General features: G+C 39.6%; 1 protein-coding gene across 5 annotated transcripts in view; it reads right to left on the bottom strand.

Annotated features, from left to right (window-relative positions):
• The window catches only part of TUBGCP5 (tubulin gamma complex component 5), a 45,025-nt gene extending 28,598 nt beyond the window's left edge, over positions 1 to 16,427 (bottom strand). For all 5 annotated transcript variants that reach the window (XR_010022888.1, XM_063089073.1, XM_063089075.1 and 2 more), the window contains exons 1-6: positions 16,270 to 16,427; positions 14,226 to 14,279; positions 13,996 to 14,104; positions 3,946 to 4,042; positions 3,472 to 3,548; positions 2,909 to 3,044 (exon numbers count right to left, since the gene is read on the bottom strand). Coding sequence is in view for 4 of the 5 variants with exons in the window: in XM_063089073.1 (XP_062945143.1) it covers positions 2,909 to 3,044; positions 3,472 to 3,548; positions 3,946 to 4,042; positions 13,996 to 14,104; positions 14,226 to 14,279; positions 16,270 to 16,415 (619 nt within the window). In the remaining variant the exon portion in view is untranslated. The remainder of the gene's footprint in view (positions 1 to 2,908; positions 3,045 to 3,471; positions 3,549 to 3,945; positions 4,043 to 13,995; positions 14,105 to 14,225; positions 14,280 to 16,269) is intronic.
• Positions 16,428 to 18,834: the final 2,407 nt, after the last annotated feature.

Genomic DNA, 18,834 nt, shown 5'->3' with positions numbered 1-18,834 from the left:
CAATAATATACTAAAAGCCAGAATGATCAAGGAAGTTTAGCTCAGGAATTAAAGGATGATTCAATATCAAAAAATCTCCCAACTCATAGTTCAGGAAAAAAAAAAAAAAAGAAAAAGAAAATCTATCAATGTGTCAATAGAATAAAAGAGAAAAATTATGGGATTATTTCACAGATTAAAAAATAGCATTTGATAAAGTTCAATATTCATTTATGATTAAAGACGCCTAGAAAAAAAGGAATAGAAGGGAATTGTCTTAATTTGATAAAGGCCATATACCCCAAACTGATACCAAACAACCATGACACTTAATGGAGGAATTTCAGGTGCAACCCCTGAGGATGAGATCCATCCAGGAAGCCCACTCCCTCTGCGGCTGCTCACTCTACAGATTAGAGGACTGGGCTGTGGGCCAGAAAAGAGACTTGGTCAGCATGACACAGAGAAGATATGAGGTATTAGAACTGGTAGGAGGAGATAAACCTGTCAACATTTGCAGATGATACTGATCATTTACACAAAAAACCTAATGGAATCAACTATTATAATTAATATAAGAATTTATCAAGAATGCTGGGTATAAGGACAACTTACAGAAACCAATAGCGTTCCCTAACACCAGGAATAAACAAAACAAGACAAAAAAGGCGACATTCACAATAATAAAATTATGCGCTGGCCAGTCAGCTCAGTTTGTTAGAGCACAGCCTTGTAATGCCAAGGTCATGGCTTCGGATACCCATACTGGCCAGCTGCCAACAACAACAACAACAAACACAACACAATAATAAAACTATCACATATGTAGAAATTGAGTAGCGAATACTTAAGATCACTAAAAAAAATTTCAAAATCTACTAAAAGTCATAAAAAATCAGAATAAGTGTAGATACTGTCATAGTAAGGATGTCAGTGTTCCCCCAGTTAAATCTATAAATTCACTGCAATCTCAATCAAAATTCCAGCTGGAATTTTTTTTAAAGGAACTTACCATACTGTTTCTAAAATGTCTATGGAAGAATAAAAGTTCACAAATAGCTAAGCCAATTTTGAAAAAAAGCAAAGAGGATGTGGGGAGACTTGTTTTCTATGTATTAAGATATAATATTACAAAGCCATATAATAAAAACTGTCTGTTCTTGGGCCAGACTCACATTAAGTGAACAGAACAGAAAATCTGGAATAAATACATGTATTTAGGGAAACTAATACATGATAAAGGCAGATCCACAAAGCAATGTGGAAAGAATGAATTATTTCCTAGATGCTGTTGGGAAAACTGGCTCAGGAGATGGCAGAAAATATACTCTGGACAAAAGTGGACTGGGTGGTCAGTAAAGACCCAAATGTAAGGGATAAAAAAAATACAGAAGAAAGAATACAGGGGAATTTTTTTTAGAGAAAAATTTCAAGATCCAAATACTGACCATATGAAAAATCCACAGGCTTGAGTACAATAAAATATAAAATAATCATGGATTCTGTTTGAAGGACATCATGAAAAATGTTTACAGCCAGGTGACTGACTAGAAGATATCTGCAATGTCTAAAATCTAGGAATTAATATCTAGATTGGCAAAAACTCTGAGGGGTGGGGGTGGGCAGGAAGGATACAAAGCTCAAAAGAAAAACCAGAAAACAATGTCAATGGCCAATCAATTCTCAGAAGAGGAAGCTCGAGGGATCAGGTAAAGGAGGAAGCCCCTAAAACACTAGCAGCCAGACAACTGCCAATGAAGGCAACAATGGCCAAAATCAGAAAGGCAGATCCTATCTAGTACTGATGAGATGGAGAGGCAGGAACTTATGTATTACAGCCAGAGTCTCACACAGGTCCAGAGCTGGCAGAGCACTAGGTGTGGCAGAGGAGGTGAAGACAACTCAGGGCCTATCAACAAGGGGACAGGTAAGTTGCAACTGTGGAATCCTACGTAGCAGTTAGGAACAAAGGAAGAGATTTTCATATAGCAATGTGGACAGATTTTTAAAGAGACAAATAAAAAAAGTAACAACAAAATTTATACATAGCACAATACCAGTTACATAATTAAGAAACAGAACACACCAACCATCACAGTGTTTTACAAGAACTCCCATGTGTGAGAACACAGCAAATACACTAGAACAGACACCTGTAACTGGGCTGGGAGAGAAAGAGAAATAGGAGTGGGAATCAGAAATAGCAGAGGAAAGAGAAGAATTTAATAAACTAAAAGGCCCTAACTAGACTAATGACGCTAATGTGCTCTGAACTGAGTGGCATGATTAATCACACTTTGCCCTGGAGGCTCAACTCAAGAATTAAAAAGAAAGGGGAAAAACTCAGAAAATCATTAGGATGTCTAGTCGCTTTAACTGCTTCATGCCCATTTGACAAGGTTTGACTGCAGGGGCCACGAGCAATGTCAGCCTCACAGTTGTGTGGCCACAGAAAAGCCATTGCATCTGGCCTTTGCTTCCTTATCTCCAAGAGGAAAAGCAAGATTAGATGATCTAAAAGGTTGCTTCCAGCTCTTTCTAGATTCTACCAATTTATAGTTCTTCACTAAAAACTGAAAAAGCAATCAAATTAAAAAAAAATTATATAGATCTTTTCCTTTTATTTAGTTATTAACTTCAGCAAGTCAATACTTCTCCAATAGGAAAAAAAAGGAAGTATTTAGAACTAACAAAGCACTCAGAATTATTAAAAAAAGAAGAAAGGTGCACTCTAAACCCCTTTTCAACACGAACTCTACAGTGTTACTACTTAGGCACTAAAAGATCTACTAATGGCTTTAAAAGATTTGTTTTATAAGAATGGCAAAGCTTACCAATATCTCGATCACACGGAGCCATCTCAAAGCTTGCCTTTCCTTCTAGGGAATTCCTCCATTAGAAAATGCCAGCACCTGACAATGCACAATACCTTTCCAGCTGACACGCGGCCCCAGATTCCTGTTTTGATCTTGTTCTTCTAACGGTGTCCTGTCCACCTGAATCCCAGAGTCTTCTCTGCTTAAGGACTGTTGATCATCTTCGTCTTCACTTTCTTCAGACCAACTCTGATTTAAAAAAGAAATACACCTTATCTTTCCTTAGAGAATATAACAATTAGAGATATTTAGGTTAAAAGATTAAGAAAATTTCAGAAGGCATAATCTTGGAAGCAACACAGACAAAAAAGCAAAAACCAAATGAAATTTTTTCTAAATCTCTTAAAAGTTCCTGTTATAGGAATGAAATCATTTTTGGTGGCAAAAATCACAAGATCACAGCTCCTTGAGGGATATTTGTATTCACCCCATTCAACTTCCTAGTAATAATGATTTGGTGCAAAATCTTAATAAGTCTTCCACAATAAACTACTTTAGCTTAGTGAAAAGCACTACTGTTTCAGCTAAGCTGCTCTCAGGCAGAAGGACCCATTAAAATCATCTTTATCACTTGGCATATTTTTATATTTTCAGTAGCGAAACTACTGCCACTTACTGGTGTATCCATGTTCGGACCAAGGTCAATTTCTTCCCCTTCCAGCAAGTATTTTCCCCAGTCAAAATCATCCTTCTCTAAAATGTAACAGAAGAACCTCATCAGCTTTATCATAACTATCTCTGAAAAAACAGCAAAACTATAGGAAAAAAACCTAACTCAAGATAAAATACACTCAGGAAACCAAAATTTAAAAATATTGAAATACTTTATAAATTAATATTCTAATACATTTTATATTTTAATTAACTCACTCTATAAAGTGAGTTTTCTTTATAAAATTGAAAGTAGTCTAACTTATAGTCAGAACTTATCTTAACTGAAATTTTGCAATTGCAATTGTATCCAAAGCAACACACATTTTTCAGTTTCATAGGTTTTTACAACTTTCAATAAAACCTCCATGTCTAGTAATTAAGTAATAAAATGAATTTCTCTTTTATTTCTTACATGATAAACTATCTAGTAACATACCCACTTCTTTCTCTCTTGGTGTTTCCACATAATTGTTGTTTGAAGGAGAATCAGACAGACACAGAAGAAGTGACAGTATGGAATAATGTGCATCTGTCTTTAAGACAAAAAACAAAAAACATGAATCACTGAGTAAGTGCTTTCTATACTAGATTGAGTAAAGAAAAGATAACCTCAAGACAGTTATGTCTCCAATTCATTTTCCTGGTTTGAGAAAAGATGAGTTGCTATGTAAGTAAATCCTAACCTCAACTTTTTTCATAGTTCAAGTGTGTACACATAAGGAACCTCAAATCCACCTGTGGTTTGAGGTCTACATTTCTAAGTATAAGATATCTGAGCAGATGACAGTTTTTAATTCCTAGAACAAGTGAAATATTTTTAGAGTACAATATTATGGTTAAAAATTGTTTATTATCTTGTGGCAATATGTATCATAAAGCTTAAGCACATCCAATAGTTTAACATAGATGTACCATATTCTATTTAACCAGTCCCCATTAATATCTAGATTTTTCCAATCTTTTGCTATCACAAACTTACGTCGTTTTACAATAATGAAAGTTTATCTGAATAATAAATTCTTAAAAAGTGAAAAGCTAAGTCAAAGGATATCTGCACTTGGAGTTTTGAGAAATAATGCCAAAATATGCGTTCAGTACAAATACTACATACAGACACATACACACAACTGCAACGAGTATAAAATTTCCTGTTTCCCACACCTTTTATTAATCAGCTTATAAAAAGTATTCTCAGTGTTGCTTTAGTTTGCATTTATCTTATGTAATGGAAGCTTAGGCATTTTTTTCATAAGCTTAAGTACTCTGATTTTCCTTTACTGGCTATTAGTCTCCTTTGTTCACATTTCTATTGGTCAGTCTTCTCTTATTCACAAGATTGGTTTCTAAACTGGGATACTAGCTGTGCACGAATTAACACAGCAGGCCCAAGCTGCTGAAGCCTTGCACATTCCCAAAAAGGGCTTGTTTTTAAGAGTAGCCCATGGCTGGCTTCTGGTAAACTGAGCTCTAGGAATGTTTGAATAGACAAGTGTTTGGTATCCTCAGATAATGAACCATGACGTACAAGTTTGTCTGGATAGTGTGTGTGAACAATGTAATTTACAGTGAGCACCTGCTTTCCTTTGGGGGATGTGGGACTTCTGTAACTGCAGTCAATAAAAACTCTGGAGTCCTGGGCTCAGGTGTCCAGGTAGGCCACAGTGGACCCCTGGTGCTGCATGTCAGAAGAGGCAGAACAAGCATTAAAACCAGACTCAGACATGGTGGGTGATAGAGTTTGGATGTGTTGTCACCCCAAAAATCATGTGGAAATCTGATTCCCAATGTGGCAGTGTTGGGAGCTGTTTGAGTCATGGGGACAAATACCTCAGGAATGGATTAATGCTCTCCCTGGTGGGTGGGGGTAGTGAGTGAGTTCTCACTCTATTAGTTCCCATGAAAGCTGGTTGTTTAAAAGACCCTGGCACCTCCCCTCTCCCTCTCTCTTGCTTTCTCTTGCCATGTGATCTGCTTGTACCTGTCGGCTGTCTGCCATTTTCCACCATGAGTAGAAGTAGCCTGAGGCTTGTGCAAGATGCAGCTGTCCCAGAATCATAAGCCAAATAAACCTCTGTTCTTTAAAAATTACCCAGTTTCAGGTATTCTATTATAGCAATAGAAACGGACTAATACAGAAAATTGGTACCACGAGTGGGGTGTTGCTATACAGATACCTGAAAATGTGGACATGCCTTTGGAAGTGGATAATGGGCAAAGGCTGGAGGAGTTTGGAGGACTCAGAAGACAAAAAGATGAGGGACAGTTTGGAACGTTTAAGAGATTGGTTAAATGGTTGTGACTAGAATGCTGATAGAAATGCAGATAGTAAAAGCCATGCTGATGATGAGGTCTCAGATAGAAATGAAGAACTTATTGGGAATTGGACAAAAGATCACTCTTGCTACACCATAGCAAGCAACTTGGCTGCATTGTGTCCACGCCCTAGGACTTTGTGGAAGGTGAGACTTAAGAGTTGTGAACCAGAATGTTTGGCAGAAGAAATTTCCAAGCAGCAAAGCATTAAAGAAGCTACATGGCTACTTGTCTGTGTTTTGTTTTTGTAGTTTTAATTTTTTAAACTTTTCTTTATTGTGGTAAATACACATAAGATTTGCCATTTTAAGAATTTTTAAAAGTACAATTTTACAGAATTACATTCACAATGCTGTGTGACTCCCAGCTCTATTTCTAAAACTTTTTAAAATTTAATTTTTAAAAAATTTTAATTTTTAGTGTTTATAATATTTTGAGGCAAATTAAATTATAATCTTTAAGAAACATCCATAATCTTTTTCATGGCAGTTGTACCAATTTGCATTTCCACTACAATATACAAGTGTACTTTTTTCCACATCCCTGCTAACACCTGTTATCTTTTGACATTTTCTTTTTATTATACATATACGTGGGATACTACATTGATTTTCAATAAATGTGTAGAATGTGTGATGGTTAGATCAGTATAGTTAGCTTATTCATCATTACAATACTGCATGGCTACTTGTAACAGCCTATGCTGAGTCATGGCAGCAAAGGCATTATATAAAGCCAGAATTTAAAAGAGAAGCAGAGTGTAAAGATTTTGAAAATCTGCAGCCTGGCCATGTGGTAAAGAATGAGAGAGCCCTTTCAGCAGAAAAATGCAAGGGTGCAGCAGATAGACTGGTTGCTAAAGACATCAGCATGGTGATGAGGCAGACAGATGCTAACAGCTAAGACAATGAGAGAAAGGCCCTGAAGGAATTTCAGAAGTCTGGAAGGGCATCCCTCCCATCACAGACCTGGAGGCCTAGGAGGACCGAATTGTTCCAGAGGACAGACCTGGGGCACTTCTGCCCTTGGAAACCTGCTCCCTGCATGCCAGCTGCTCTGGTTGGAGCAGCCCTGCCTCAAGTAGCCCCAAGTGTGGTTCGTGCAGCAGCTCTGGAGAGCACAAGCCAGAAACCTTGGTGGTCTCCACATGGTGTTAAATTTGCAGGCTGGCAGAACTTGAGAGCAGTGAAGGTGTAGCAGCCTCCACCAGATTTCAGAGGATGTCTGGAAAAGCCTGGGGGCCCAGGAAGAGACCTGCTGCAAGGGTGGAGCTGCTGAGGAGGCCATCTACTACAGCAATGCCGAGCAGGAATGTGCAGTTGGAATCCCATAGAGAGCCCCCACCAAGGAAATGTCTTGTAGAGCTAAGGCAGTGGGGCTGCTGCCAGGACCCCGGAACTGTAGGACCACTGGCAACATGCAACACCAGCCTGGAATAGCTGCAGGCACCAATGCAGCCCAGTGAACTGCTCCCAGCAGAGCCAGGTGGCAGGACTGCCTGAGGCTCTAGGGGCCCAGATGCCCCATTGTGCTCAGGATGTAGGATTTGAAGTCAAAGAAGAGATTATTTTGGAGCTTTAAGATTTAACGTCTGCCCTACTGAGTTTTGGACTTCTTTGGGGCCTGTTTCTCCTTTCTTCTGGTCTATTCCTCTCTTTGGAATGGGAATGTGTACCCAATGTCTGTTCCACCATTTTATCTTGGCAGTAGATAAATTGGTGTTTGATTTTTACAGTTTCACAGCTGAAAGTCTTGCCTTTGGTCTCAGATGAGACTTTGGACTTTTAAGTAGGTGCTGGAACAAGCTAAGACTTTTGGGACTGTTGGGATGGAATGATTATATGTTATATGTAAGAGCGACATGAATTTTGGGGGACCAGGGGTGGAATGATGGGATGTGTTGTCACCCCCAAAATCATGTGAAAATCTGGTCCCAATGTGACAGGGTTGGGAGCTGTTTAATGAGTCATGGGGGCAGATCCCTCATGAATGGATTAATGCTCTCCCTGGTGGGTGGGGGTAATGAATGAGGTCTTGCTTTATTAGTTCCCATGAGAGCTGGTTGTTTAAAAAGACTCTGGCACCTCCCCTTCTCTCTCTTGCTTCCTCTCGCCATGTGATCTGCTTGTACCCACCAGCTACCTGCCGTTTTCCACCATGAGTAGAAGCAGCCTGAGGCCCACGCCAGATACAGCTGTCCCAGAATCATAAGCCAAATAAACTTCTGTTTTTTATAAATTACCCAGTTTCAGGTATTCTGTTATAACAACAGAAATGGACTAATATAGCAGGGACACCGGAATTATCAGACTGAGAACTTAAAATAACTACGGTTAATATGTTAAGGGCTCTAATGGAAAAAGTGGATAACAAGCAAGAAGAGATGGGTAACGTAAGCAAAGAGATAGAAACTCAAAGAAAAAATCAAAAGGAAGCACTACAAATCAAAAAGAAGGTAACAGAAATGAAGTATGTCTTTGATGGGCTCATCAGTAAATGGGCATGGACAAGGAAACAATCAGTGAGCTTGAAGACGTGTCAACAGAAACTTCCCAAACTGAAAAGCAAGAGAAAAAGGAGTGATAAAAGCTGAATAGAACATACAAGAACCGTGGAATGATTTTAAGAGGTATAACATACACATAATGAAAATACCAGGAGAAGAAAGAGAGAAAGCAACAGAAGAAATATTTGGAGTAATAATGTCAGACTTTTCCAAAGTTAAAGACAAACACCAAACCACAGAAGCTCAGAGAACATTGAAGAGGATATATACCAAAATATCTACACTTAGGCATATCATATTTAAGTTACAGAAAACCAAAGAAAAAGAGAATGTCTTGAAAGAAGTCAGAGGGAAAGAAAAAGCTCCTTACCTATAGAGGAGCAAGGCTAGGAATTACATCAGACTTCTCTTCAGAGTCATGAAAGTGAAAAAGAGAGAAAGATTCAAAGTGTTGAAAGAAAAAACCCCCATGAACCTAGGATTCTGCATCCAGCAAAATTATCCTTTAAAGGTGAAGGAAAAATAAGTACTTTCTCAGACAAACAAAAATCGAGGGAATTTTTTGTTAGTAGATCTTCCTGGCAAGAAACATGAAAAGAAAAAAAAAAAAAAGAAACATGAAAAGAAATCCTTCAGAGACGGGAAAACGATAAAGGTCAGAAATGTGGACTTACATAAAGAGAGAAAGAGTATTACAGAAGGAAAAAAATGAAGGTAAAATAAAATCTTTTATTTTTCTTATTCTTAGCTGATCTACTAATAAGCAGTTTTCAAAATAATAACAGAATGCACTCCATGATTTTAGCTTATGAATAAGTTAAATGAATGGCAGTAGATTTGTGTGATGTGGCAAAAGTAATGCTCGGAGGAAAATTTGTGCCATTGAATGCATATGTTAGAAAAAAGAAAGATCTAAAATCAATAATATAAGCTTCCATCTTAGGAAAGTAGAAAAAGAAGAAAAATTAAATCCAAAGTAAGCAGAATAAAAGAAATGATAAAAATTAGAGCAGAAATCAATGAAATTGAAAACAAAAAATAACAAAGCCAATGAAACCGAAAGCTGGTTGTTTGAAAAGTTTAATAATACTGATAAATCTCTAGCCACACTAACCACAAAAAAAGAGAAAGACGTAAATTACTAAAATCCGAAATGAAAGAGGGACCATCACTACTGACCCCATGGGCATTAAAAAGGATAACAGAGAAGTATAATGAATAACTCTATTTCCACAAATTTGAAAACTTAGATGAAAGGGATCCACTGCTTAAATGACACTATTTACCAAAAGGACTAAGAGATCTTTGAGCACACCTATATCTATTAAATACACTGAATTAACAATTAATCTTCCAAAACAAGGCACCAAGCCCAGATGGTTTCACTGGTGAATTCTACTGAACATTTAAGAAAGGAATGATACCATTTCTTCACAATCTCTTCTATAGAGTAGAAGTAGAGGGAACCCTTCTAAACTCATCCTGTGAGACCAGTATTACTGAGAAAAATTAAAGAAGATCTAAATATAATGGAGAGATATTCCATACTCACTGATTGGAAGACTTAATATTGATAAAATTATGTGTTACTTCCAAGGGCTGCTGTAACAAAAGACCACAAACTGGGTGGCTTAAAAACAAAGGGAATTCACTCTTTCACAGTTCTGGAGGCTGGGAGTCTGAGATCATGGTACCGACAGGGCCATGCTCCCTGTGAAGGTTCTAGGGAAGAAAACTTCCTTGCCTCTTCCTTGCTCTGGTGGTTGCTGGCAATCTTTGGCACTCCTTGGCCTGTAGAAGCACTGCTCCAGTCTCTGCCTTTGTCATCAGACGATGTTCTCTGTGTATGACTGTCCCAATTTCCCTCTTCTTGATAATGCTAGTTATGAAATTAGAGCCCACCCTAATCCAGCATGACTTCATTTTAACTTTATCACATCATCAGAGACCCTATAATAAGGTCACACTCACGGGTACTGGGCCATAGGAGTTCCACATATCTTTTTAGAGGACACAATTCAACGCATGACAGATAGTAATACTTTCCAAATTGATCTACAGATCAACACAATTCCTACCAAAATCCCAGCAGGCTTTCTGTAGACATTTAGCTGGTCCTAAAATATGCATAGAAATTTAAGAGGTCTATAACAGACAAAACATTTTTAAAAAGAATGAAGTTGGAGGATGCTATAGTCTGAATGTTTGTGTCCCCTTCAGAATTAATAAGCTGAAATCCAACCTCTAAAGTGATGATATCAGGAGGTGAAGCCTTTGGAAGGTAATTAGGTCATTAGGGTGGAGCCCTCATGAAGAGGATTAGTGCCCTTACAAAAGAGGCCCCAGAGAGATCCCTTGTGCCTTTCACCTGTGAGGACACAGCAAGAAGGCTCCGTCTATGAACCAAACAGCTGGCCCTCACCAGACACCAAATCTGCTAGTGCCTTGATACTGGACTTCCCAACTTCCAGAACTGTGAAAAGAAAATGGGTAAAAGAAAAGAAAATGGGTAAAAGACTTGAATGGATATCACATAAGATATAAGAATGGCTAAAAAGCACATGAAAAGATGCTCAATATCATTATGTATTAAGGAAATGTAAATCAAAACCCAATGAGATACTACTACAGTCATGCACTTAGCAGGGATGCATTCTGAGAAATGCATCATTAGGTGATTTCATTGTTGTGTGAACATCACACAGTATACTTACAACAAATCTAGATGGTATAACCTACTACACAACTAGGCTATATGGTATAGCCATTATAATCTTATGGGACCACCATTGTATATGCAGTCCATTGATGACTGAAATGTTGTTATGTGGCACATGACTGTACATACTCTCTAGGATGTCTATAATCAAAATGACAGGCAATAACAAGTGTGGGCAAGAAACTAGGGCTGGTCGGTTAGCTCAATTGGTTAGAGTGTGGTGTTGTCACACCAGGGTTAAGGATACAGATCCCTGTACTGGCCAACCACCAAAAAAATAAAAAGAGAAACTGGAAAACTGGAACCCTTAAGTTACACCCTTTCCTCAGAACATATACAGCAATTAATTAGGGCAAGTAGGAATATAAAATGATCCAACCACTTCAGGAAACATTTTAGTTTCAGCAGTTCCTTAAAAGATTAAATCTAAGTTTACAATATTAACTAGCAATTTCACTCCTAGAAATCTACCAAAGAGAAATGAAGACACGTGTCCACATAAAGCTTGTATGAGAATGTTCATAGCAGTTTATTCATAATAGCCAAAAACTGGCAACAATCTAAAGGTCATCCACTGGTGAATAAACAAAATGCAGCATATCCATACAATGGAAAACTATTCAACAACGAAAAGAAGTGGAATACAGACAAATGCTACAACATGAATAAATCTCAAGAACACTGCAGCAAGTAACAGATGACAGACACAAACGACTGCATATTGTATGATCTCATTTACATGAATTGTCCAGAAAAAAGCAAATTTATAAATACAGAGAACAGATCAGTAATTGTCTGGGGTTGGGGTAGATAGAAGTGGGCACTGACGGTAAATGGACTTGAGGGAAACTTCTGGATAGTAAAAATGTTCCAAAACTGGGTTGTGGTGATGGCTGTATAACTGCATTCACTAAAAATTAGTGAACTGTACATTCACAATGGATGTATTTTATGGTATGTAAGTTATATATCAATAAAGCTGGAAAAAAGGGTGAAGTTATTGTGATGCTACAACAGATGTGTCTACAATGCCACAGCGAGAAAAAGGTAACCAATTCTGCCTCATGTAAGTGGGGTGGGCGCTGAGGACAGAGAGGAACAGCGAAGCAGGAAGGGCTGCACAGATGTATTTAGTTCTTCAACAAATACGTATTATCTACTATGTTCTAGCTGCCTTAGGAACAAATCAGACACAGAGCCCTACACTTGTAAAAGCCACATGTTAAAAGAACAATAACAAATACAACAGAGAAGTCAAATATGAGGACCCAGTACGCATCAAGACAATACTTGAGTTTAATATTAAAAAGTGAGTAAGATTCCTTAGGCAGGAGAAAGGAGAAGAACAACGCAGGTAAGAAGTAGGATGTGTCACAGCAGAGCAAGGGAGTGTGGTCTCACTGTGCCCAGGGAGTCCACTGCTCAGAGTGTACAGAAAAACGACCACAGATAACAACAAAAGGTCTGAGCAGGAATCAGAAGTGACACACACAGTTTCACTTAACTGTCCTTACACAACATAGGTATTTTAATTGGTACAAGTTAAACTGAGATTAAGTCATTTGCCTTCCCAAAATGGAGATAATAATAGTACCTACTCAAAATGGTCTTTATAGGACAAACAGTGCCTGGCACAGAGTAGTGCTCTAAAAATGCTTGCCAGTATTTTTATTATTAATATTATGGTGTCATGGAGTCTAAACTATCCAGTTTTACAGTTTACCCAGAAAACTATATAAAATGAATCAAGAAGGTATCTAAAAGAGATTTGCTTTCTTTACCCAAGTGGTCCTTGTAGGAACAGTGCACAGAAACACATTTTTATTCCTCAGGGCATGCATTCATAACAGTGCAGTTCTCTCCTTCTACCAGAAATACCTTTCCTTAAATTGACTGAAAATTTTAAAGTTATCTGAAGCTCTATTCCTTAAGGCACCAATTCCCACAGTGGTCTTTAAAGAGACCAAAGTGGTCTTCAAAGAGAAAGCCTATGAATATAGAATACTCCCCAAAGGTTACTGTGAGGATTAAATGAGTGAATATAGGTGTGGGGTAAAGGATTAGGACTGACCCTTGATAAGGGTCCTGGGACATAACTTCTGAACCCTTGCAATACCATCCTGAGAAGGGTGTTTTTATATGCCAGAGGCCATGGGCCATGCTGTATCACTTTTATCAGTTTATAGTAACAATGTAACTTAGGGTGAATGCCTGTTCTCATATGCCTGAGGCCCTCAGTTTGATCTCTGGGGTGCTGCAGACTGAGTAACTAAGGTCAGCCACATGAGTACTGCCTGCCCATGTGACTGACCCCCAATAAAAATCCTGGACACCAAGGCTCAGGTGAGCTGCCCTGGTTGCAACATGTGTGCCATACACCGTTACTGGGAGAATTAAGTGCATCCCCGTGCAACTCCACTGGGTAGGGACATCTGGAAGCTTGTGTTTGGTTTCTCCCAGACTTTGCTCTATGTACCTTCTCACTTTTCTAATTTTAATCTGTATCCTCACCATAACAGTGAGGATAATAGCTTTTTTTTAATTCTAGAGAAACACTGTGCCTAAGGATGGTTTTGGGGGGGTCCCTGACACAATATCAAAGTGTACCTGGCATTTAGCAAGCATGTAAAGGCAGTTATTACTAACAAGTGCTGAGAAGTCATTTGAAAGTTTTAAGGTATCCAGACAGTGCTATTATTTGTGCCAATCTCTGATCTCTATTTCCACAGCAAGGTCTGAGGCAAGAAAATGATTAAACAAGAACACACTCTTTTTTTCATTATAAGCCCAGGGACCACTTGGTTTGATGGCAATATTTAAGTCAAATTCTAGGAGATCCTGCTCTAGCCAGTGGACAACACTGAAATAGAATGAATGTTAAATATTAACAGAAACAGGGTGACAATAATCAGATTGGAACAATGCAGATCTCATAACTGAAGGCATACCTTTACTTTCTTTATGCTGGGAAGTGATGCATTCAGAAACTCCTCAGTTAATCTCTTCCAACTAAGAGCTTTGTTGAGATCAGAATGAATGATGAATTTTTCATAAATTCTAAAATATATTAAAAATATCAACTGATAACTATAAAGCTATATTAACAGAAAGGTCTACAAGAAAAGACATATATTTCTGAATATATATATACACACACATACACATAAAACTGACTTACCCTTCTATTGTCTTTTCTATTTTGTGGCTGTTGACATCCAAGAAACGATGAAATCTAATAAAGAGAAAATGCAATTCTTATGCCAATTTTGTCACATGGCTAGGCAGACTCATCTCACAGTCCTCCATACCTTCCCATACACCCTTTACTCGGCTATGTATTTCCAGAGTGCACCTCTCCTCTCATTACCTCCACCATCAGGCAGGCAAACAATTACCATGTCTCAGAGACTGGTCAAACATCCCTTCCTCAGGACACAGGGGTATCCTGAACCTCCCAACCCAGTCCTCTGGCTCCTCTGTCTTCCCATAAGGTCCTGTGTCTAAGTCCAGCATAGCACATTCTACAACAGATGTTTCTACTCTTTTTTTTTTTTTATGTGAGGCCCAGTGAAGCCTAAGAACCCCTTCTCTGAATGTTTTTAAATGCATAAAATGAAATTCAAAGGAAACCAAGTATACCAAAATATAGTTGCCAAATATTTTTATAAGTCTGTGATATAGTAATAAATATAGGTATTTCTTTATTAAAGCATTACATAATGCCTAGCAGTGGGTCCAATAACTACCCTTAAAGTAACAGTAAACAATATATAGAAAAATCTGCAACAACTATAATACGATGTGAAAATAATATGTGATTTCTACTAATGACAAAGCCATAGGTAGACTAATACTACTGTGGTTTGTTGCTTTCATTCATAATTAAAGGAAATGCTACTTTTCAGTTAGAGGTTACTGTAATTTTTTTCTCATCCAAATTCACAAATACCTGAATTCTATCTTCAAGCCCTCAGATTAAGAACCCCTATCACACTGTAATGAACTTTTGTCGCTGTCTTAAAGATAGAGGCTATATCTTACTCATTTCTGAATTTCTAGGACCTAGAACATGGTCATAAATTCTAAAAATGTAAACATGAACTGCTCATTTTTCTGATGGATTAAAGCATCATAAAATTACAGCACAGCTTCTCCATTCTTCCATTTTTTATTATCAAAGTCAGCAATCTGCACTTAAAAGTAAATTACACTACTTAATAACACATCTAATTCTATCCCAGTAAATGGCTGAGTGGAACACTATTTTACCTATCATAACTCAGTTTCTCAAACTGTAAAAGGAGATAGTAACTTCCAACGCCTCTCCCAACTCTAAAATGATAACCACCTGCCTACTGCCATTTAAAAATATTAATAGAAAAATTATTTGGGATACAGCTAAGTTTCTGCGTTATGTGATCTATTTCACACACTCTTATAAGTTATATTTAAGAACTGAGTTTATTATTTCAGAAACTTGGCATGCTTTCAATGATTCTGAAAGCCCTCTAAACCATGTAGGCGCTTAACGTCTATGATCATTAAAAACGACAGATTTTGAAAAACTGTTCACTGTTAAAGATTTTTACTGAAATTAACCAGGTAGAATATTAACACGGATTAACATTGATTTAGTAACAATTCCATCATGGGTAGTGACCATAAAAGTATTGTCTAACTTACATCTCCCATTTAAAAAACAGGCGATTTATCTAAACTGTATAAATCTTTAAACACGAATTGCAAGAGAAATTGCATTAGAAATCATACTAGGTAACCTGGTGTACTATGTGCCCCCTATGGAGGGGCTGGAATAGAACTTAACATTCTAGCTGAAAATAGAGGTGTAGGAGACAAACAGTAAAAATCATCCAACGTTTTGTGACAGAAAAAGGAGAGAAAATGACACCTGCAGTGGCTCAAGCCGGGAGGGGCAGTCAATGGGAATACAATTTAAACAGGGTTTGAGCATATTTTGCTCTAAAAACTCACTGACCCATACACTCAAAAAATGATTTTTGATGTGCAACGCAATGCTCTAAGTGCAGTGGGCACCGGGACCGGACAGACACGGACCCGCCCTGCAGGAGCGAGTGCTCGCTGCGGGTGTCCCCCGCGTCCCACCCACCCCCGGGGCCGTCGCCGGGCTGCAAGCTCCGCGGGCGGTGGGACCGAGCGCGGCTGGGCTGTGGCGGGAGCCAGCCGCGGGCCGCACCTCACACCTGAAATTGGACCAGGCGAAGTTTAGGGCGAGCTGGAAGTTGGGGTCCGCCTCGTTCTGGAGGCCGGCGACGCGCCGGACGAGCTCACGCACGTCCCGGTCGGGCTGTCGGTCCAGCCAGCTGCTCGGCGGGCCCACCGCGGCCATTCCAGCACTCCGTTGCTGGGTTTTCGCGAGGACACGGCCGCTCTCGCGAGAGTTCAGTCCCTGCTGCGCGGCGCCTCCGCGGGGTTGCGGCCCTTCTCGCGAGGGTTTGTGCTTTCTCTCTCTGGGTCTTAGCACCGCTCTTTGTGGTCAGGGTAGTGTGTGTTTCTTAACCCCTACTGAGCAAATTTGAGAGTGTCAAGTAAAAATTATCAGAGGCCATTGTTTTGGTTGCTGCACTAGGCCCCACAGACCAGATTAATAACCAAAATGGAGTCACCCCTGCCAAATTCCATGTCCGTCAGGCCTAGAAGTCAGGAAAGAGAACAGCCAATTTCCTGAACATGCCAGTTTAAATCTTTGACAGGTATGACAGTGAAGTTCCCCGCTGCTTTAATCCTTACACAAAAGAAATAGCCTGAGTAACCTGATGTTATTTCTTATTGTTCTGTATCCCTGTCCCCACCTTACAAGAAAAGTGACTTTGAAATGACCAATTTGCTTCTTGTTCTTTGTTTCTGCTGTCTTCAGCCCTTTCTGTCCGTAAAGCCTTTGATATTTGTAATAGACTTCAGAGCACGTCTCTGACTCTGTCAGATGGTGTTTCGTGGGTCCAGCCTCACACTTGGCTGCCAATAAACTTTACAAAATTACTTCTGCCTCAACAGACTTGATTTAGGTCTGCAGGTTGGCACAGATTGGCATCCTACAGTGAGCAGGATCTGGCTTTCAGGTCGGTTCCACCGAAGGACCTCTTGGGTCCACGAGCTCGGGGACTCCATTGGGTGTAACCTGTCAGCCTCTTCTCAGATCCATGAACCTTATGTACTTAGGTCAAGGTTCCACTTTACTGGAGCTGGTTCCCTCCTTTCCGGAGGATCTTTACTATCTCAGAATGAGAGCTTCTGCCTTGAATGACAAAATAAGTCTTTTTTGTGAGTTTTTGGGCAGTGCTAATTTGGTAGCTCTTAATCTGATTTCTCTGGGCATTTTCAGACAAGGCAACCTCTCCTCAGCTTTCTCTAATTACATAAGAGCACTCTTGCTCTTAAGATGAGCCTCTGGCCTCATGGCTTTCCGTGGACACCGGAACTTGGGAGGTGCTGGGATGCTCTTAGCCACAGTGTGCAGTGGTCTCATAGGGACACCCCACACACTGTTAAAATTATTGCTTGGACAGGAGGGCTGATTCCTCCATGCCTGCAAGCATCTTACTGTTTTGGCAGTTTGGGTAGACTGAGACATGTCCGGCTCCAGGTTGAAATCCGGAGAAGTGATACCTATAAACAGCACATAGATCCACCACACTGGCTTGTCTTGCTTTAAAGAGCCATATGGGAAATGAAGTTTCCCAATTGGAAGGTGCATCTCTTTTCTATATCAGCTGGCTTTGTGTATATCACCTACGGGTCCTTGTAAATATTTTGAGACATGGCTTGCAGCAAAGCCAATTGAGATCTTTAATTAAATTTGTTGTAGTCTTGTCCTTTGACAGTTCTGGCACCACATGGGGATATGAAGGAGACGGCTGACTACCCCTGAGACCCCTTGAGGAATGCAGAAAAGGTGCTGCTAATGCCCTCCATTTGGGGACCACTGCCTTCCTCATGGAGCCCCCAGAGTTGTAAGTCCCTCTCAGGTCTGAGCCCTACTCTCTTTACATTTGAGCTCCCTGATCTCTTTGGCTTTTGAGGTACCGTGGGTGAGTTTGTGCTGTGGCAGGGCACATGACCTTTGAGTTTGCAGTTGCTGATGAGTCACCAGCAAAAAGGGCTGCAGTTTTAGTATGGTGCACTTGGGTAAGCGGGGGCCTCAGGTGCTGACTGAATCAGACAGAAACTGGAAAATTATTGGATAAGTTGGTCAAGGAGATCCCAGAGCCAAAATCATCTTGGCTCTTAGAAAACCAAAATCCAACGTAAAAATGGGTTCCCAGTTTCTAAAGGTCTGAGTACTCTGCCGTTGTGTGTCTGTCTCTTATATGTATGAGAATTATGGCCCCAGAAGCTGCAAATACTTACAAAATGGCAAAACCTTACTAAAAACATAATTCAGAATTACGGTGGCCATCATGTGGAACATTCCAAAGATTGATGCTTTCTCACGAAAAGCTATTATGCTTTCCTGCTGTCTGTTTTTTTTTGGCAACTTGGCTTGTCTTTCCATCTGTCGGGGGCACATGATTTATGGGAATGTCTGGCTAGGCTAAGGCCTGGAATCCTGCTCACAGCACCAATTGTCTAGCTCTTAATCCTGTTCATGATGCCAATTGTAAAGCTACTGGACCACACCAGTTATTGGGCTCTTTTACCTGCCGGTAATCCTGTACCAGCTGGGCCGATTGTTGAGCTAGGGCTAGGTCTGGAGCTCCCAGACCCCTCAAGCCCATTCACTGACTGGGTCACAAACCCTTCATATGCCA

This window comes from Cynocephalus volans, chromosome 3, assembly GCF_027409185.1.
Source record: "Cynocephalus volans isolate mCynVol1 chromosome 3, mCynVol1.pri, whole genome shotgun sequence".
Taxonomy (NCBI): domain Eukaryota; kingdom Metazoa; phylum Chordata; class Mammalia; order Dermoptera; family Cynocephalidae; genus Cynocephalus; species Cynocephalus volans.
This window is presented reverse-complemented; position numbering and strand designations above follow the sequence as displayed.